Source organism: Eptatretus burgeri, chromosome 9 (assembly GCF_056783735.1).
Source record: "Eptatretus burgeri isolate ZD-2024b chromosome 9, Ebu_testis_v1, whole genome shotgun sequence".
Classification (NCBI taxonomy): Eukaryota; Metazoa; Chordata; class Myxini; order Myxiniformes; family Myxinidae; genus Eptatretus; species Eptatretus burgeri.
This window is the reverse complement of record NC_140969.1, coordinates 99,345,858-99,368,357: the sequence shown is the minus strand read 5'-3', so window position 1 is coordinate 99,368,357 and position 22,500 is coordinate 99,345,858. Positions and strand designations below refer to the sequence as shown.

General features: G+C 42.9%; 1 protein-coding gene across 1 annotated transcript in view; it reads right to left on the bottom strand.

Moving 5' to 3' along the window:
* The window catches only part of MAU2 (MAU2 sister chromatid cohesion factor), a 327,528-nt gene that overhangs the window by 130,766 nt on the left and 174,262 nt on the right, over window positions 1–22,500 (bottom strand). Inside the window, exons 14-17 of the mRNA XM_085893805.1 lie at window positions 19,639–19,688; window positions 8,859–8,936; window positions 5,460–5,571; window positions 3,772–3,960 (exon numbers count right to left, since the gene is read on the bottom strand). Coding sequence (XP_085749931.1) covers window positions 3,772–3,960; window positions 5,460–5,571; window positions 8,859–8,936; window positions 19,639–19,688 — 429 coding nt within the window. The remainder of the gene's footprint in view (window positions 1–3,771; window positions 3,961–5,459; window positions 5,572–8,858; window positions 8,937–19,638; window positions 19,689–22,500) is intronic.

Here is a 22,500-nt window from a genome sequence, read left to right as displayed (position 1 = left end):
GCTGAATGTTGGCAAGCTCAAGGATGAGAGGGCAGCTGAGGAGTTTGCGAACAAGCTGAGTGGAGATTTGGCGGGGTCTGGGTGCTTTGGGAGATCCTGAAGAGTTGTGGAATGCCTTCTAGACCACCGTCCTTGATGTTGCCGGTGGATGTCTTGGAAATTATCGTAGGGCAAAGAAGAATTTTGCTCTCAAGGGGCACTGGATACCATTGACCAGAGTCACAGGGCCAGGCTGAATGGCAGAGCTGAGATGTTCAGGGAGCTGAGGCGTAAAACTATACGTGCGCTAACCGTGGACAAGGAGGAACATGTGCGAGGAATCTGTGAGGGGGTAGAGCATCACCTGTGGTCAAGTGATTCTCATCCTGCTTGAAGGGGAATTCGCGCATTACATTCATCCAAGCCCATCCCTCGGCGTACTGAAATTAGAGCAGAGGGCGGGAGGCTCTTGACAGAGCAGTCCGAAGTGAAGGCCTGCTGGGCCGGTTACTTTGAGCGGTTGTACCAGGCTGATCCACCAGCTGTCGAGTTGGACGTCAGAGGTGTTACAATCACTGTTGCTGACCTTCCAATCAACTGTGGTCCAACTTCGTTTGTGGAAACACAGGCTGCAGTGAACCAGTTGAAATGGGGTAAAGCTCCAGGGATCTGTGGCATCCATGCTGAACTTCTCAAGGTTGGTGGAAATGCTGCACTCGTGTCATTGCATGCAGTTCTGCGCTCTGCCTGGAACACAGGCATCATCCCAACTGACTGGAAGAGAACCCTTGCTGTTCCTCTCTGGAAAGGAAAGGGTGATCGCCAAGATTGCAACAACTTCTGAGGGGTGACGCTGCTCTCAGTGCCGGGCAAGGTCTTTGCTCAGATAATTATTGATAGGATTTTCCACAATCTGCTTGAGCACCAGCGTTCAGAGCAGTCAGGCTTTACACCAAAGAGGCCAACGATTGACCATATCCTTTCTCTTCGGGTCCTCACCGAACACAACGAGAGTTTTGGCCTGGGCTGCTTGCAGCCTATGTTGATCTCTGTAAAGTGTTTGATTCAGTGAATTGGGATGTCCTCTGGAGGATTATTGGTCTTCGTAGGGTGCCAGCACAACTGATCGATGTGATGTCTGAACTCTACTCTGGTACTGAGAGTGCTGTGAGATGTGGTGGTACCATCTCTGACTTCCAGTTGTTACTGGAAATCGTCAGGTGTGTGTACTGGCCCACATACTTTTCAGCGCTTGCATGGACTGTATGTCAGAGAGATGAAGCTGTGGTGCATCATTTGGGAATGTCAATATCTCTGACCTTGATTTCGCAGATGATGCAGTCATCTTTGTGGAGATGTTAGAAATCCTTTTGGGGGTCCTTGCAAGGTGCTGAATGAGCAGTCGGAGATGCTGGGATTACGGGTTTCCTGGGTCAAAACTAAGATCCAGGCTTTCACTGACATCTTGGATGCTGCTGTCCTGTCTGTGCCTGTTTGTGGTGAGGTTGTTGAGGTCGTGGAGAGATTCACTTCCCTTGGCAGTGATATTCATGTCTCTGCTGGCAGTCAATCAGAGGTCAAAAGACGTCTGGGTCGGGCCTGGGGAGTCATGGATTCACTGGATCATGGGGTGTGGCACTGCCGGTACCTGTGCGTGAGGACGAAAGTACGAGACTTCAAGTACTCGGTGCTTCCAGTCTTGCTCTTTGGATGTGAGACTTGGACTGTGACCAGGGATCTGAGATGGAGACAAGATTCTTTTGGTACCAGGTCTCTTCAGAGAATCCTTGGCTATTGCTGGTTGGACATAGTGTCGAACGAGCAGTTGCTGAGAGAGATTCAAATGAGATTTGTTACCTGCATAGTCCGTGAGCGTCATCTGCAGCTGTATGGACATGTGGCTCGTTTTCCTGACGCTGATCCTGCTCACCAGATTCTCTCAGCGAGGGAGTCTCGTGAGTAGAGGAGGCCAATGGGCTGACCACGTGCCTCGTGGTTGCAGCAGGTTGATCGGCATCTCAAGGAGATTGGGATGGGCCAGGTATCTGCCTGGGGAATGGCCAGATGGAGGCCTCTGGAGTACCAGCGGAAAGTGGATGCAGCGACGCGCTGCTCTGGCACATGCTCCCATACCTCACCTGACATCAGCCATGGCATTTCCTCGGCCACACTTGAAGCAAAGCGAGCCTCTAAATCAGCCACCAACTGGACATCCTCAGTCGTTCAAAGTCTTTCCTTGAAAAATATAAACTACTGTCTTTGTTTATCGCTCAGGGGAATACTGTTCTCCCCAATGGGTGAGGGCCCCACCATCATATGTCTCTCCTGGATTCAGTGGAACCTTAAGCTTAAAATGTTGTTGGAATCTCCCGCAATGAGGCCGAAGAACAAGGAATGCAGCATTATAAGCAGGTTGGTGATCCACCTCTTTTTTGAAACCGCCTCTCCTTTGGTTTTCTCCCTCTGCTCTCTCAGCACTCAGACCCTCTCCAACAACTCCAGGGTGTAAGTGTTCTTCCAGTAACCCAATTCTGATTAAACTTCCAAAGTTCACAGTGAAAGCACACCTCAACTCTTTTGTTCCTCACTTTTCCCGTAAATGGAACCACCTCACAGTGGTTGTGCTGCCCCCTCTTCCCTCTGGGGCTTTAAGTAAGGAGTGCATTGCAAAGTCATGTCACACCCACCCCCCCCCCAATCCCTATCCACAAATCCTTCCTAATCCAACCCTCTTAGCTGCAGGTTGCAGCATTTCCTTCCTTCCTCTCTTGCCTAATTTCCCTTTGTTAACTCCTTTACTTATTGTCTGCAAGTATACCTTTACTTATTATTTCCTCCATCACCTTGCTCTTCCATGAGACTCGATCTTCGAGAGAGAGAGAGAAAAAAAGAAGTCGGTAGACAAGCAAGTATGTTAAAATAAGTTCCAAGAATGAGTAAAACTGTATTCCTGTGATAAAAGTGTATAAACACCTTTTTAAACTTGAACTTTTCAATAGCACTACGATGATTTCATTTGTCACTTGCTCTATGTACAAATTGTCCGTAGGCACTTCGATAGATTTTCCACATGCGTCCGCCTTCAAGCACTCAACATTTACAATATTACTATTCTGAACAATGCTTACAAAATGAATAATACATAAAAATAAGCATCATCTTGGATGGACACAGTTAAGTGGAATGCAAGCATTAGTCAAGAATGGCACTTTTCAACTTGTTCAGAATGTTAAATGTTTTCAAAACTTTCAGCTGCAGTTACTTGAGCCTTTTTAGTTACCATGCTGACTGTGCTTACAGACTACCCTTTCCTGGAAAATAATGATCATGACCTATCCTTAAATTTTCTCGTTAAAATCAGTTAAAAAAAAATAGTTATTTTATTAATCAGATACACTATTGGCATCGGTTATTTTAATTAAGATTAAAAAAAATTAATGTAATTATGTCTGTAACTATTCCGTGATCACAGCATGATTTACATCCAGAAACATTCCCACCAAAGACCCTGTTTATGCTTGTGACAGTCATACCTCACTTAGCGCTACCTCGTAAAACGCTGATTCGTTAGTGAGCTCTTTGCCCTGGAGAATTACATTTTTTACTACAAATAAAATTAAAAAAAGAAAATCCACAACACGGAGTGCTTGCCGAGTAAATACATCCACCACCATTGTTCGTGTGCACATGCTCTGAGCCAATTTGGCGCAAGTGGGTCGTGCATTTGACTCAGCTACTTCGACCTTTAGAAACTCTTCTTCTTCTTCTTCTTTCAGCGAGCTCCCGTTAGGAGTCGCCACAGCGGATCAACCGTCTCCATTTCGCTCGGCATAAAAAGGCTCCACATCTTCCATTGACACTCCAACCACCCGCATGTCCGCCCTCACCGTATTCATGAACCTCTTCTTTGGCCTTCCTCTTCTCCTCCTGCCTGGCGGCTCCATCTTCAACATCCTTCTCCCGATATACTCCGCTTCCCTCCTGTGCACATGTCCAAACCATCTCAATCTCGCCTCTCTAACTTTGTCTCCAAACCATCCTACCTGCGCTGTCCCTCTAATATACTCATTCCTTATCCTGTCCATCCTCGTCACTCCCAATGAGAACCGCAGCATCTTCAACTCTGCCACCTCCAGCTCCGCTTCCTGTCTTTTTGTTAGTGCCACCGCCTCCAAACCATACAACACAGCTGGTCTCACTACCGTCTTATATACTTTCCCCATCAATCTTGCAGCTACCCTTCTGTCACAGATCACTCCTGCAACTCTTCTCCAACCACTCCATCCTGCCTGCACTCTCTTTTTCACTTCTCTCCCACACTCTCCGTTACTTTGGACAGTTGATCCCAAGTATTTAAACCCATCCACCTTCCCCACCTCAACTCCTTGCAACCGCACCATACCATCACCCTCCCTCTCATTTACGCACATGCACTCAGTCTTACTCCGACTGACTATCATTCCCCTTCTCTCCAGTGCGTACCTCCACCTCTCAAGGCTCGCCTCAGCCTGCTCCCTACTCTCCCTACAGATCATGATGTCATCCGCGAATATCATAATCCATGGAGACTCCAGTCTGATCTCGTCCGTCAACCTGTCCATCACCATTGCAAACAGGAAAGGGCTCAGAGTCGATCCTTGGTGCAATTCCACTTTTACCTTAAACCGGTCCGTCATTCCTACCGCACACCTCACCGCTGTCAGACTGTCATACATATCCTGCACGATCCTCACATACTTCTCCACCACTCCCGACTTCCTCATACAATGCCACAACTCCTCTCTTGGCACCCTATCATAAGCTTTCTCTAAATCCACAAACACACAATGTAACTCCTTCTGGCCTTCCCTATACTTCTCCATCAACATTCTCAAAGCAAACATCGCATCAGTGGTGCTCTTTCCTGGCATAAACCCATATTGCTGCTCACAAATTATCACCTCTCCTCTCCTCTCAACCTAGCTTCCACTATTCTTTCCCACAACTTCATTGAGAAACAATTCTCAATAAGGCAGACAAGATAAAAGCTTTTGACATTCCAATACTTTGTTAACTAAGACAAAGTGAACTCGCTCAAGGAGCAGTTTGTCGGAGACGACGGAGAGCCGGTTAATCTTGGTTCAATAGGGTTTAAGCGCTGCAGTAACTTGCACAGCATCCTTATCAGTGGTTGTGAGCGTTAATGATCAGGCAGCCCTCAAATTTCCAAAGCTGTTGTTTACCATCTATATGAAAGTATTTATGAAATAATGTTTACCCTCTTTATTATTAATATTAGTGCTATTACCAATACCACAATTAAGTCCTCATATACCGCTCATGCGAAAGAAATATCGCTGTTGGAACACAGCTCCATGTAAACAATCATATAATGACCTCTTTTAGTGCATTTTCGATTCACACTCTCTTCTCCAGGAACATATCCTGAGTGCTAAGCAAGATATTACTGTAAATGTTGAAAATGAGCCAAGAATGCCTACCCTGTGATTGCCAAGAGAGTAAAATATGTGTCCAAGCAGCACAAGAGAGCAGGCCGTGAGCCGATTGAGGTCCTCCGCATTAGACATCTTCAGTGTCTCCCGCAAGAACCTCCTAGTGTTAAAAACATGTTAGCAGCTGTTGTTGGTAAACTCGTTACCAGCACAAAGACGAGTAAAAACTGGATTCTCCCCAAACACCGAGCACAACCCACCTCACAAATCATCATAATGAATGTTCACCTTATGATATCGCCACACAAATGTACAAGCCTATATACAAAAGGAATCTTCAGATTTGTTTTCAGTTTTACAGCTGTCAAAATTAACAAAAATTATTGTTTTTAATAATCCAATTATTGTGAATTATTAACTTGACCTTCCCAGTGAAGAAAGCACCCATGTTTTTTTTTAAATCAAAATGGGATAATTAGACCAATATTTCGATCATTTCTGGTGCTTTTCACAACTTGCTATGCCCCGCCCCTTAAAAAAGTTGACTTCAGCGAACCGCAGTGTTGACGTCACATGCAGAAACTCGCACAGAGTGGATTGACTCGAGATCTCTAGAGTCTTGACTAGTCCGATAAATCCGTCGTCCGTCCGACTAGGCCGATAAATCCGTCGTCCATCTGACTAGTCCGATAAATCCGACGTGCTGTAGCTTTCTTTTATTATTCTCTTTTCTTCATTGTTTTCTACTGGTGCTACATGACGACAGTAGGAATAAAATAAATAAAAATGCAACAGAACGTCAGATTTATCGGACTACTCTCGACAATTGTGTCGCAAGGTGTGTTCTGCACACAAGTTTTCATAGTATCCGGACAGCGAGGTTGCTTAGTTTTATGCGCGGAGAGACATGGCTGATGACATGCGCTGGCCTTGCTTGTGATTCCTTCGCCGCGGAGAAACATGTCCGCTGCGCTGTGCTGTTCATGTCACCTCACTAAAATATTTCTGATGTCGAGCAGTATATGCAAGTCGAATTTACATTATTGAATTACGAATAGGATTTAGTCTAACCAGTCGTTATTGCCAAGTCTTCCTTCGATGTCCTCTCGATCATCATGAACTCCGGGAATTTCATCGCCATTTTCCTCTGCTTGTCCTGCTTCGGGCTCGAACTGCTAAGGCCGTATTTCATTTGCAGCTGCCTGAACTTTACCTCCCGCGACTATGTTATCCGTCAATTCTCCATGTGATTCAGACCAAAATCCTTCATTTCTCTCACACTCGCTGTCGTTACCAGACAAATGAAAGTCCATGTCATCCATTATTCAAAACCATATGTTCCATTTTTTTTAAGCAGAAATGAACGAAGCGATTGAGTCGACCAATCGAATGTGGAAATGGACAGAAAGCCAAAAGAATCACGTAGACCACCAACCCGAGTAATTTATGTGCATCCTTTGTCATCCTGCAGTTGACGTCATGAGGGTTACGCCCCTATTCATTAGAATTTTTAGGGGTGTTCCCGAAGAGGTTTGTTTCTTTAATTTTACAGAATGAGTATTGTGAAAAAAATATTGTCAGATCTGAAATCACGATGAAAAACTCCTAGAGAACATATATATATATATATATATATATGCAATTTCAGTGCTTTTGGGTGTCATGAGACCTTTAAGTCTGGAGACTATGCTGGCCATTCCATGATTTGAAGCCTACCATCTTGTTCTTTTCTTCCAAGGTAGTTCTGACATAGGCTGGAGGTATGTTTCGGGTCATTATCTTGCTGTAGGATGAACCCCTGACCAACTAGGCATAGACCAGAGGGAATTGCGTGGCGCTGCAAAATGCTGTCGTCGCCCTTTTGGTTCAGGGTGCCAGTCACTCTGTGCAAGTCGATGACTCTGGATCCAGCAAAAGAGCCCCAGATCATCACGTTTCCTCCTCCGTGTTTGACAGTTGGTGTCACACACTGAGGAACCATCCTTTCGTCCACTCTATAGCGTACAAAAACCCTGCGTGATGAACCAAAGATTTCAAATTTTGATTCATCCCTCCATAAGCCCTTCTTTCCAGCTTTCAGTCGTCCACTGGTGGTGCTTCATGGCCCAGGCAAGCCTCTTTTTCTTATTTTGCCATCTTAGCAATGGCTTTCTTACTGCCACTCGACCTGTCAAACCTGCAGCTCAAAGTCTTCTCTTCACAGTTGAAACTGAGACTTCCTTACTTCGACCAGTGTTAAGCTGTACTTGAAGCTGCTGTCCTATGAGCCGCCTATCACGCAAGCTGTTTACTCCCAGAAACTTGTCTTCTGATTGTGTTGTGGCTTTGGGTCTGCCAGACCTCTTCCTGTCAGAGTTTCCTCCAGTTTCCAAGTGCCTTTTGATGGTGTCGGAAACTGTACTCACCGACACCTTGGCTTCTTTGCAATTTCTCTGAAGGAAAGACCTCCACTTTTAAGGGTTATAATGGTCTGTCTGTCTTCCTTTGTTAATTGTCTTTTTCTCACCATTATGATAGCAATATACTACTTCCTGCAGTGCAATATTGTCCAAATAATGCTTCAGAGAGTGCAGCAACACAGTCTGTTCCAACACTGCTTTTACAGACAGAGGGTTTGTAACTAATCAACAAAAGTTGGGACACCTGCAGGAATTGTATGCATCAACTTTCAAGGCTTAATTTACTTCCATTGCTGCAGAACAGCTGCAGTTGCTGACCCATTACTTGTTCCCTGAAAAGGGCCTTTTTTAACAACTCTGAAATTTACATTATTTTTCAGTTTTTGGTAACCTAAACTTCTTTTTTTTGACCTGTGGCAGTTGATCGCTTTGCTTTGTACCATTTCAGGTTATTTACTGGACTTGAACTGCTTAAATTTCAGTAAAAACTGGAAAAATGGGGGTGTTCTAAAACTTTTGACCGGTAGTGTAGATATTAAAAACTGAACAAATTTTCAAGAAAAGTTGGCCTTGTGAAGATAACATGGAAATTATATTATTTTTAAATGTGAAATAAATCATTTTTTAAACCGAGAGAGTTTCAAGCCTCACGTGGGAATAGTGAGAAAAGATGTACGTTGACACTACACGTTTGCTTTGTCCATGATCACACACACACACACACACACACACACACACACACACACACACACACACACACACACACACACACACACACACACACACACACACACACACACACACACACACACACACACACACACACACACACACACACACACACACACACACACACACACACACACACACACACACACACACACACACACACACACACACACACACACACCTCTAAACTTAATTAAATGCTCTTTTTTATGTACTGTTAATGAATATTGGAAATTTGTTGTGGCCACAGTGATTCCACCTGCACATCATTAGACTGAGAGCACACATGCCCATGTGTTCGTTTTAAGACGCCACTTACTTCGCCTCGTTGTATCGGCCTTGGAAAAAGGAAAGGAGACCTCGGATGTAAAACGCCGCTGCACGCAGACAATGGGAACTGGGAGGATTATGTGTGTAAGTTGGGGGGAGTAGAAGGATAAATGGCAACAAAAACATCAGTATTCAGAACTTTAAAATATATATATATATATATATATATATATATATATATATATATATATATATATATATATATATATATACATATATACACACATTGCCACCAGAATAGTACTTTCACAGTCTCTCATCAAAAAAGGATCGCAAAACAAGGAAAGCTTCACTATTTTCATGCTGTGCTTAATAAATTCCACAATCTAATTAAGCAAGGACAAGAAAATTGACCGAGTGACAACTTCACAAGAAAATGAGCAGATGCTTTCAAGTTATGTCATGCAAGAACTAGCATACATTGGCACAATGTGGTGTGTATTATTAATGTGAATGACAATCACCATTGATCACATTCAGCAACAAAGTTTAGAAAACCCATGAATAACTAGAAAGTACAATTGTACAGGAAAAATCAAAGGTGCCAAGGGAGAGAGAGAAAGAAAGAAAGAGGGAGAGAAAAAGAAAGAGGGAGAGGGAGACGGAGAGGGAGACGGAGAGGGAGACGGAGAGGGAGACGGAGAGGGAGACGGAGAGGGAGACGGAGAGGGAGACGGAGAGGGAGACGGAGAGGGAGACGGAGACGGAGAGCACTTAACCTTAGACCTTTTGAACCCAAAATTTAAGCTATTCACCGTTTTTTTTGTATACCTTGTCGAGGCTCGTATGAGAGCGAACACACAACACAAAGCAAGGGGGGGGGCGGAATGAGACAAGAGGGGCGGGAGAGGGAAGGACAAAACAGTGGGGAACAGAGACATTAGGAGATCTGTGGAAGGGAGAGGGATTGGGGTGGGGAACACGGGGTATACAAGATGGATATTACAGGGACTTTCAGGAAGGAAAGCAGGGAATTTGAAGGAGGTGGGTTTGGGGTGGATTAACAGGGGTAGAAAAGATCGAAGATTTGGATGTGGGACGATAAGAGGTGGTAGTGAACAGCTGTTTTGAAGGCCTGGAGGGAAGAATGGGATTGAAGAGAGTGGGGGAGTTTATTTCAAAGGTGGGGAAAAAGAGGAATGAAAGGGTGAAGGTGAGCAGTGATTCGTGATTTTGGTAGTTTTACCAGAAGGGGGTTGTTGGCGGAACTTGAGCACCCTGCGGAAATATAGCGGGGAGAAATCGCAGATACAGCGGGGGGGGGGGGGCGAGACCGGAGAGGAGACGGTAGAAGAGAGGAGACCACTGACCAGCCTGCGGTGAGAGAGTGAGAGGCCCAAAGTCTCGGCCTCATCGCGGGAGATGCCAATGATCCAAATTGCCTTGGTTTCGACAAAGTGAAGCCGAGAAAGGTGGGAGGCAGGGGCAACAGACCAGAGGGGAGAGCAGTACTCCATCAAACTGCAGACGAAAGCTTTGTAAGTGGTTAGGAGCTCAAGTGGGCCGAGGAAGGACTTTGCACGACGGAGGATTCCCAGTCGGCGACTGGCTTTGGAGGCCAGGTGTTCATCTTCTCCCAAACCTCTCACATAAATCTTCATCTTCTCCCAAACCTCTCACATAAATGTTCATATTCTCCCAAACCTCCCCCAGAAATCTTCATGTTCTCCCAAACCTCTCCCACAAATCTTCATATTCTCCCAAACTTTGTATGTGGTCAGGATCTCAGGTGTACATGGTCAGGAGCTCAGGTGGGCTGAGGAAGGACTTTGCACGACGGAGGATTCCCAGTCGGCGACTGGGTTTGGAGGCCAGGTTGGAAATGTGGCTTTCCCAGGAAAGATCATGGCAGATATTGAGACCCAGAAGCTTGAAAGAAAGGACTTCTTCAAGAGGATTGTTGAGAAAGTGGATGGGGGAGGTTTCCAAACGGTCCTTTCTGAGAGACATAGTGAGAGTGTGAGATTTGTCCAGGATTGAAAGACATGTTCCACGTATTGGACGAGTTTGTGATTTTATCCAGATCTGCAGTGAGCGAAGAAGCTGGTGCTTGCTGGTCTGAGGGATGACATGGTACGGCAGAGGGTGGAGTCATCAGCAAAGAGATAAAGAGGATTTTCCAGAGAGTCGGAGAGATCATTAATGAAAACCAGAAAAATAACAGGGCCCAGAACGCTGCCTTGACGAACTCGAGCCTGGACAGGAAGAGGGGATGAAAGAACTCCATTTAGGGCCACACATTGACTGCAACAAGAGAGGAAGTCTGCGAGCCATGAGTGAAGATGGCCTAGGATACCATAGGAAGAGTTTGGTGAGCAAGGCAGGGTGCCAGACCATGTCAAAAGCAAGCGAGATGTCTCGGGATATGGCTCTGATTTCAAGTCCGGCATTGAGGACCTCCATCCATTGTTGGGAGAGCAGAAGCAGCATATCCAGGGGAGAGTGACCTGGTCTGAAACCAAATTGATGATCGAAAATCAGGCCATTGGAGAAGAGGAAGGATTTAATGTCTGAAGCGACGATGGATTCCACAACCTTGCTGATGATTGGGAGAAGGCTGATTGGTCTACAGTTGCAGGGGTCTGTTTTTGCACCATTTTTATGCAGGGCAGTAATGTTTGCTGATTTCCAAGCAGATGGCAGATGAGCTTGAGCAAATGAGAGGGTGAATAGAACAGAGAGAGGGTGAGCAAGAGCATTGGAGCAGGTTTTTCGGACACGTGGGCTGATGCCTTCTGGACCGGTTGCAGAATCTGAGTCAAGGTTTGACAGCAAGCTCTCCACCTTGTCAGGAGAAAAGGTCACAGTCCACGGACAGTTAGGCATGACTGGGTGAGATGGGTACAGAAAGCTATCGGTTTTGGACACAAGATTTTGATGCAAACACCGAGTTTAGGCATTCAGCCTTTTCACGTGCGGTATCAGCAGTGCAGCCATTTGAGATAAGGGAGGGGATGGAGGGGGAACATTCACCAGAATCAGATTTGATTCGACGCCACCAGGATTTGGAGGAGGGAGAGAGGTTTGAAAGTTCAGACTTGAGCTTAGAAAGATGTTGTTTTCTGGTTATACTGAGGGTAGATACACACTTGTTCCGAGCTTTATGGAAGGAACTGAGATTACCCTCAGTTGAGTTTGCTTTTCATGAGGCAAAGGCAAGTTGTTTCAGGACAACTGCCTCGCCACAAGCTTCAGTGAACCATGGGCGGGAGGAAGGGTAGGACAACTGAAGACGAGAGGGGATAAATCTGTGCAAGAGGCAGATTAACTTTCTTTGAAAGAATTCCAAGAATGAGTTGATGTTGGAGAAAGTAGCGATGGGAGACCAGTCTAGAAGTTTGATGGCTGCTTGGAGACCCTGCCAGTCGGCTTGAGTAAAATGACAGACTCGACGGCGCTGAGGTGGTTCTCTGATAACAGCCAGAGAGATGTCCACTTTGACAAGCACGTGGTCAGAACAACCGATTGGAGCAGAGGAAGAACAGCAGATATTTTTAGAGAAATTTGTCAAAATCATATCCAGAAGAGACAGAGAGTTGGTTGGTTGGGTTGCTTGAAAGAGTTGGTTATCCAGAGATGGGATATCCAGAAGAGTTGGTTGGAATCTGGGTCGGGAAATTGACCGATTTAGTCAGTCCCAATGAGTCGCAGAAAGCTTTTGCTGAAGTGCCATGACCGGTGAGAGAGGTTGAACACCTCACCAACTGGCATGATGACAATTGAAGTCACCACAAATGAGGAAGAGAGAGTTTGGATGAGAAGGTAGAAGTTGGTCCATGTTTTCGGATAGTGAGGTGCAGATTGAGTCATCACTGTTTGGTGGACGGGACAGTACACATATAAACAGGAGGTGGGAGTTGGAGGGAAGCCGTAGCCAGAGGTATTCCTGGGGGTGTGGGGGAGTGAGGGCAGTGCAGAGAGAGTGAGGAATAGAGTCTTTGATGAAGAGAGCAACTCCTCCACCAGGACGAGGCTCAGGTCTGTCATAACGGAGGAGGGAGTAACCAGGGAGAGATACTTGGGAGTCAGAGACATCTTGAGGGAGGAAAGTTTCTGTTTGGCAGATTATGTCTGGTTTGTCAGTGGCAACCTGTATGGAAAGACATGTAAGGCTTGAACGAAGGCCCCAGTTTCTGTTAGGCAGATTATGTCTGGTTTGTCAGTGGCAACCTGTATGGAAAGACCTGTAAGGCTTGAACGAAGGCCCCAGTTTCTGTTAGGCAGATTATGTCTGGTTTGTCAGTGGCAACCTGTATGGAAAGACCTGTAAGGTTTGAACGAAGGCCCCGGATATTTGAGGAACACACTGTTAATGAAGAGGGAGGGGAGGGGAGGGTACGACAAGAGAGGAGGGGGGGGAGGTAAGGAGAGTTGTTGAAAGAGTGTGGGGGATTGCAGAATAGCTAGGGAAGGGGGCCGGATGAGGAGGAGAAAAGGCTCTGCAATGCTAGGGGAGAGGGGGGGCAAGAGAGGGGGCAGAAGGCAGTTGAGGATTTGAAGAGGTGGAGTGATGAGATGGAGGTGAGAGGGCAGGGGAAGGAGGCAGCTTTGTGGACGTGAGGTGGGCAACTCTGAGAAGGGTGAGTGAGGGGGTGAATGGTGGGAGAAGGGTGAGTGGGGAGAGTTGAGGGAGAAAGGTGAGGGGGGGAGTTTTTGAGAAAGGTGAAAGGGAAGCTTGGAGGGAGAAGAGTGTGATGGTTGCTTTGAGAGGGAGGGTGAGAGGGGTGAGTTGGCACTGAAGTTGGAAAAAAAAGAATGGTTGGTGGAAAGCGAACATTCATCGCTAACGAGGTTTTTTTTATTTTTCAGGTCAGAGATGCGATTAAAGACATTTCTTGATGGATGCAATGAAGGCAAATGAAGAGAATGGAGAGAAGAAACGCTGTAACAGTTGGATTTTTTCGGCAAGGTATGAATGAAAGGTCGAATTGAGAGCAGTCTGTTGAAATAGAAGAAGAGTAGTGAATTATGATACAGTCATGAGTACCACACGTGTGAAAGAGGAAGATGAAGCATTATAAGAGATCGTTTTTATTATCCCGCCACCCGGAGGGAGGGAGCGGGATATTGTAATCGTCCGGTTTGTTTGTCCGTTTGTTTGTCCGTTTGTTTGTTTGTCTGTCTGTTAGCAACTTTACGGCAAAACGGCTTTTGCAAACACTATCAAATTTAATCCACAGGTGGGCAATGAACCTTGGACGACCCCATTAACGTTTGGGTCCAATTGGATCAAAGGTCAAGGTCAAGGTCACGAAAAGATCAAAATCGTTTTTCGCTCATAACTTCATCAAAAAATGATCTGATTTACTTCAAACAAAGCTTATAGTGAACCTTATTCTATTTGTCACTTATAATCCTACCCATTCCTACAGTGAACAAGGACAAATGTGTCCAAGAGCCGTGTCCTAAAGGTTTTGTCTTCAGCAGAAGAAGAACAAGAACTAGAACAAGAAGAAGAAGAACAAGAAGAAGAAAAAGAAGAAGAGAAAGAAACAACTTCCGATATTTCGTCACGTGCCTTGACGGAGCCAATAGCGAGACCAGTCATGGACGATCGTCGTTCATGACGAGAAAATTGTGTATTTACGAAATTACAATACATTAAATGGAATAATCTTTAAATAGTAACGTGAACTTTTCGAAACTTTAAAGCAAATGTCTGAATATATTTAAAAGTTCATGATAGACACTCTCAAAAGGCACCCTCAATGTGAGGATGTGTACAGGTGTTTAGTATTCAAGGAGATCCGGATCCTGTATATAAAAGAGCCGAGTCCTAAAGGTTTTGGAAGAAGAATAAGAAGAATAAGAAGAATAAGAAGAATAAGAAGAATAAGAATAAGAAGAATAAGAAGAAGAAGAAGAACGTGGAGCTGTATGCGAGACGTGGCTAAAAATGCATATTTGTGAAGATCGGTAGGGTCCGAAGTTTTGGGGGTCATGGTCATAATTACATATTTTCCATTATAAATCAAAAAAGTTAGGAATATGCGTGTTTACTATGGAAGACATATATCAAGTCCTTTATTGGCTTTCATTTGACACCATGACCTTTGACCTTACATGGCCTTGAAAGGTCAAAATCATTTTACGGTCATAACTTCATCAAAAATGGTTTAATAGACTTCAAACTAAGACTAAAATATTCTTTATTCTATTCCTTATAATCAACATTCAGGTTAAGGATGTACCAAATTTAAATTTGATCCCCAAAACAACTTTATGTCTTAAATGGGCGGGATTTGTTGTGCCTGGCACCACTTGTTATTATTATTATTATTGTTATGTCTTGTTTGAGAGAGTTTTCATCAGGTTAGGCAATGGAAATGTGGAAAAAATCGTGAGGTGAATGGTGAATTTGGATCGGTAAACGCAGGGGGTGGAAACAGATCACGTGGTTACGGAAGAAGCACGTGGCTATGGGAGGTGTATACTCAAAAGTGAATTTATTTATTTTAAATAAGGATTGCGTAACATTCTGAAAAGGGAAGGTTGAAGTAAAATCGTGGAGGTGTATGGTGAATTTTGAACTGTAAACGCAGAGTGAAGCTGCTGGGTCGATGAAAAGTATCAGGAAGAGGGTGGAGAAAGACACGTGGTTACAGGAGGTGGATCGATCAAAACGATACAAGGAAAAAATATTTTTTGATGTATTTTTGAAGAATAGGTAAGATTCGGGAATGGAAGGTTGTCGGAAGAAATCGTGAAGGTAATGGCGAGAGTGGGTCAGCTCAAGTGGAATAAAGATGGTTTGCTGGCAAAAGGAGGAAGAAGAAGAAGGATCAGGACTCGTGGATATGCAGTGAGAAAGAGTTTATTTTTGGTTGTTTTTTTTTTGTTTTGTTTGGGATTTAAGACAAGAAACAGTGTTTAGATTGGGAGGGATGGGGGACGTTAGGAAAGTGGAGAAAATAGGAATTGAAGGCAATAGGGAGAGGATACAAATAAAAACAATCGTACACCAAGAGGGGAAGGATGGGTAGGCCTCAAGGGACCCGGTAAGACAAGGTCGACGAAAACTCACAAAATAGCATGATTTTTGAAACAAAACCGAACTAGGAAAACACAGTAACATGTCGCTGAGAAAATAAACAGTTAAAACAGGAGAGATAACGACCGAAAACTTAACTTTGAGAAAGTCAGCAGAGAGCCCCGAGAGAAACTGTCGACGCTCCAAACCCAGAACCAGAAATAACCTATTACATTCCAAGGTTATGCCAAGTTTGGTCAAAATCCCTTTCGTGGTTCACAAGTTATCACAGTAAAAAATTTGCTACTTTCAACAAAAGGTCACATGACCTTTGACCCCAAATGCTTATCAGTTCATATTTCCATCACAGTACATACCTGTACCAGGAAAATCCCTTACTTTTTGAGGTTCTGCCAGATTGATGACCAAAGCATGATTCATTCTGATGTTCCCTACCATTTACATCTGGCATTGGTTGTCAAAAATCAAAATAGAAGTGTGCTTACTCATTGAAACTCCATTAACTCTTTCCGTTGGAACAAGATGCTTTGAAGCTGAAAATTTATGACTTTCTACTGTACCGACTGAGAATATGCATGATTTTAAAAAATTTGCTGCACATGTGAACTTCTCAAGACAGGAAAGGAGCATACCAGGTCTTTTGGTTGAAGTGTATGCATACAAATTATATGCCAGTAAAATAAAAATAAAATAAAATAAACTAAAATGCATCCAAAAATGCAAAACCCATCCACATCTGCTTTGTACTCAAACTAAACTTGAGGAAAACAAGAGCAAAAAAATAACAAGTAGAGGTACAAAGTACACTGCCCCCATGTCAAATAAATAAATAACATACCCTCCAGCACACGGCATTGCCAGGACGCATACGGAGCCTGGCGATACCGCCATGCAGCACGTGGAGATGGAATTGGGAGTGGTGTTCAATAATTGATTGATTAATTGTGCAATTAAAATAATAAAAATCTTAATCAATTGGCTAATAGCATACCTATATCACCACTTTCATCTGAATCTGTAACTTTTTGAAAATAGAGTAATTAATCGAAAAATTAATCGATTCATCGATTCATTGATTAATAACAAAATATAAAAAATACTGTTTTTGCCAAAGCACTTGTTTCCTCTTATTCCCAAATTTCAGCTTCCAAGCTCAAAGAATGGCGGATATATCACCCAGACAAACAAACAAGAAAATGAAACATCACTCGGTGACAACTTGGCGAAATGGAACAGCACTCGGTGGAGCACATACCTCCGTCAGGCTGAATACACCCAACCTGTCCATCAAGTTTCATCTGAATCCATCCACAACTTTTTGAGACATCATGCAATATCGTTTTTGCCCCATCTCTCAATGGTGAAGAATCAGTTATAAAATTAAATAATTCTTGTGTCCAGATCTGGATTTGTATCTTCACTAAAATTGAATCAATTCTTCCTCGTGGCACTCCCAACCTGTCCACCAAGTTTCGTGTGAATCCATCCATAACCTTTGATATTGTGCTCTGTATCGTTTTTAGCCCTATCTCTCAATGGTGAAGAATCACTTAAAAAATTCTCAGATCCGGATTCGGACCTTCACCAAAATTAAGTGTTGCTGGCCTTGGCCAGTCACCTACACCTACACCTACACCTACACCTACACCTACACCTACACCTACACCTACACCTACACCTACACCTACACACACACACACACACACACACACACACACACACACACACACACACACACACAATTGCTTGAAAACTGTGGCCAAAAATAATGTGACAAACAAACACACACGACACACCAACATACTTGGCGAAAACATTTTTTCACCAAGTTACAGACAGACAAACAGCCAGACAAGCGCTTCAGACCAACAGATCAACATACAACATATTTGTTTTAAATCTGTATATGTTTATGATGGCGAACATCATTTTCTAAGAAACTGTCAAAAGTATTCATTTGTGCCAAACTGTATCTCGCAATGTTATGGAATCATGAAAAAAATTCCAGGAATCTGATCCGGATCTTTACCAAAAATGCTCATTGCTGTCTGGTCACCTGCACACACAAAAAAAAAATTCATAATGATTGCTTCAAAACTGTGGACAAAAATGTTTCAAACTGAGGTCGTAATGGATAAATGGGCCAAGAGGGTCTACGGGATCTTAAGGGTCAACAGTGTCTTAAGGTGTGTATTGGTAAGGTGTGTATTTGGTTTTGAGGGGTCTAATCGTGTAAAGGGTGTATGGAGTTTTTGGGGACTAAAGAGGTCTATTGAGTTTTATAGGGTCATAATGTGTTTAACAGGTCTAAAGAGTCTTTGGGGTCTTAAGGGCCTACAGAGTGTTAAACATCTATAGTGTCTTCAAGGGTCTAATAGTCGAAAGGGAATGTGGTGTCTTCAGGGTATTATCGGGTCAAGAGTGGTTTTTAGAGTCATAATGGGTCGAATGGGTCTTAAAGGTCTACGGAGTCTTATCCGGGGGCGGATCCTGACCAAAAATGTGCATTGCTGTCCTTGGTCTGTCACCTCTACACACACAAATAATTTCAGCATGATTGCTTCAAAATGTGAACAAAAGGATGTGTGACAAGCAGAGGTCATAACGGGTTTAAAGGGTCTATGGGGTCTTAAGGTCGACACAATATTAATATTTTATAGACTTTTAAGGGGTTTAATAGTCTAAAGGGTGAATGGGGTCTTAGCAGTGTAAAAAGGTTGATGGGGTTTTATCGTGTCGAAACGAGTTTAACGGGTCTAAAGAGTCTACGGGGTCTTAAGGGTCGACAGTCTTAAAAGTACATTGGGTCTTAAGGGGTCTCATAGTCTAAAGGGATATAGGGTATTTAAACTATTAGACCCTTTCAGATCTCATATCATTTTAAGGATTTAGGGGTCTTCGAGGTGTAAAGGGGTTTATAGGGTTTTACAGAGCCATAACGCATTTAATGGGTCAAAAGAATCTAAAGGGTCTTACCCAATCCGACGATTCATCCTGCCCACCAAGTTATCAGACAACCAACCAGCCTACCAAGTTTCGTCCGAATCCATGCACAACACAATTGTTTTCGAATCCTTCCACAACCTTTTGAGATGTCATGCAATATTGTTTTTAGCCCCATCTCTCAATGGTAAAGAATCACTTAAAAAATAAATAATTCTCGTGTCCAGATATGGATTTGGATCTTTACCAAAATTTAATCCATTCTTCCTTGTGGCATCCCCAACCTGTGCACCATGTTTCGTGTGAATCCATCCATCCATAACCTTCTGAGATATTGTGCGCAAAAACGTTTTTGGCCCAATCTCTCAATGGTGAAGAATCACATAAAAAAAATTCTCGTATCCGTATCTGGATTTGGATCTTCACCAAAATCGAGAAATACAAGCAGAATGGATTTTTGATACCAATCCATGGAACGTATTTGTTCGTTTTCATGAGGCTTTACTGAACAAAGATTTTCAAACTTGCAATATGACCAAGGAGGAAAGTATTTCTCACGAGCTCATATCCAGTTTAGTAAATTTGTTCTGCAAATTAAAATAAAAAAATTCACTCATTCACAAAACTAAAAACATGGTTCCAAAATGGCCCATCGGAGATCCATTCCCACTGTGGTAAAGTACAATTGGTGGAAACGTTAGCCCTCCTTCTCAAAACAGACATCTAAAAATGTAATCATATACATTACCTCGTGGAAAAGGTTTTGTGCAGATATTGTTGTGGAAATGTGTAAATGATGGTCAAAAGTCACAAAGCTTGTGGAAAAGCAGCACACCTGACAGGGAAGTTGTGGTCTGGGTTTATTCTTTCCAGGAGCGTGTAGAGCTGGTGGCAGAATGAGAGAACAATGGAAACACATTTTGAGGGGCAATGACACATCATTGTTCAGATGAGCCTCAGACAAAGCAATAACACCAAAAAAAAATTCAGCATTATTTTGCTCCTCATGCCAGTGAGCATGCTTTTGTCAAACTTTCAGTTGATAAAACCTATCACCCCATCCCCACCGTAAAAAAGATTTCTAAACAAGAACAGGCTCGTGGAATTGCTACTATTTGGTGAGATTGCCCATACAAATGACTTTATGATTTGAACACATATCACAATATCCCATGACTCCTTCAACAGCAAAGATGGAGTCCATATCAACCAAGACACGAATGCGGATTTTGACAAGAAAATGACTATATTAGTTTGGAGTTGTATCAATTTAAAAATTCTAAAGTTGAAAGAGTTTCTCATGGTTCATCACTTCAGCCCAAGATGTTACTGCTTGTATTGCCTGATAGCTACAAGCAACGCTAGTTCATATTGGAGTACAATTAAGTCTACTAACGGTTTTGTCCACCATATGAATTGTGTACAGGCTTCCTATGAGCCATAGATCAATGTAAAAATAAATACATTAATAAACTAGAAAGGCACTCGGTGGAGCACGAACCTCCGCCACGTAATGCCTGATCGACGAGAACATATCAGGCCCAATACATTTTTGAGATACCATGCTATATATAGTTTTTGAGCCATATCTGTCAATGGTGAAGAATTGCTTTAAAAAATTCTAGTAGTCGCATCCAGATCTTCACCAAAATCGAATCAATTTGTCATGGTCACACATCCAACCTGTCCACCAAGTTTCATCCGAATCCATCCACAACTTTTTGAGATATCGTGCTATATATCATTTTGGCCCGATCTCCCAATGGTGAAAAAAATCACTTAGAAAATTCAAGTAGCCGGATCCCGATCTTCAACAAAATCTTATCAGTTGGTCCTTGTCACACACCGAACCTGTCCGCCAAATTCCATTCAAATCCTTCCACAACATTTTGAGATATCCTGCACACAAACAGACAAACAAACAAACAAACAAGACGACGACGTCGTGCAGAGCACGATATTTGCAAAATCCATAAAACAAATTTGACCTCAAAAATAATTGATGGTTGAATTCAATGACCGAATATGCACTCCTCTTCAAATTTCAAGTGAATCGGATGAAAATTGAGGATTTTAGAAATACAACCTTAGTTGTTGACCGTTGGTGTATGTTGACATTTTGGTCAATGTTGACCTCCAAAATAATTGGCTGGTTGAATTCAGTGACGTGAAATATAAATCCTCTTCAAATTTCAAGTCAATCGGATGAAAAGTGAGGATTTTAAAAATCTCACCTAAGTTGTTGACCTTTGGCCTATGTTGACCTTTTGACCTCAAAAACAATAGGCTTCTTCCTTATGCCAAACTCTATCATGTGGTGAAGTTTCCTGAAGATCGGTTTAAAATTGTGACCTGTAGGCGACAAACAAACAGACAAACAGACCAACAGACAGACAGAACAACAAAATCGACAAACCAATATACATGAAAAATCTTCGATTTTGCAAGTAATAAACAAACAAACAAACAAACAAGCAGTCATAGACTGGTACTTACGAAATCGTCAACTTGACTTCTGAACATGTCTTATAAAAGCTGTCTCTAGAGAAGGTAGCGACGCAAACCAGAAGTTTCAACGATGATTCTGTATCAAACTATCAAAAATCGTAACGTCGACCGAAGCAAAAATATCCATTTCTCCACGCAATTATACCTTAACGTAACTCAACGACGCGTCTGCTCGAGCGCACTGCATCATGGGACGACCCGTGACGCGTCGAGTGAAATATTTTTTATACAATCTTAAAATGTCTCCAAAACATCCGATTTTTACCAGAATTTCGACAACCGAGTTTTAAGCGTCCAGAGCGATCGCAAAAACTGAAGACAAAATTAAAATCGAAGTTAAAACGAACTCGTAACATCGAGCGAAGCAAAAATACTCCATTTCTCCACGTGAATTTACGGAATTATGTTTGACCTCACTGTGACCTTGACTTTTGACCGATTTTGACCAAAATCTAATCAGCACTCGCCATCACCCTCCTGAATCACGTGGTGTAATTTGACATTGGTAGCTTCTTCCGTTCTCGAGTTATCGTGCCTACAAACATACAAACAGAAACGGAAGGCATCAATATACTTACAAAATCTTTAGATTTCGTAAGTAACAAACAGATATAAAGGGGTGAAAACATAACCTCCTTCACCTTCGGTGGTCGAGGTAATAATCTCCTGATCTATTTTTTTTGCTATAATGCAGCTATCACATGTGTGTACATATGTATGTAAATGAAATAGTGCCCCTTGTTGGTGTGTGTGCCATCCTCAAAGTGGATGGGAAACAAGCGATAATTCAATTGTAAAGATATATGTGCATACAGTTTATATTTTCTATATTTGAAACTAATTAAACTAGTGTTCATATAGCACCTTACGCCCACGCAATCTCGAGAAAAAAGGACATGAGCTGGGTCTGCGAGCAGCAAATGCGATTGGTCGAGATGATGTAAAATGCCGTAATATTTTCTCCAAGTACTGATAAACGAGAGGGTTTTGAAAGTGCCAATAAGGCGATTTGTGTTATACAGTGTTCAATTCGACAATTCAACTGAAATAAAATCAAGATTTTAAAGGTTGTAGAAAAAAAAAATTCTGAAGTTCAACTCTGTTGATGTGGCATCTTTTACACGACCTTATGTAACACTCAATTAGTTCTTCGTGCCTGTTGGTTGTGTCCTTTATAATGTTGCTAAAA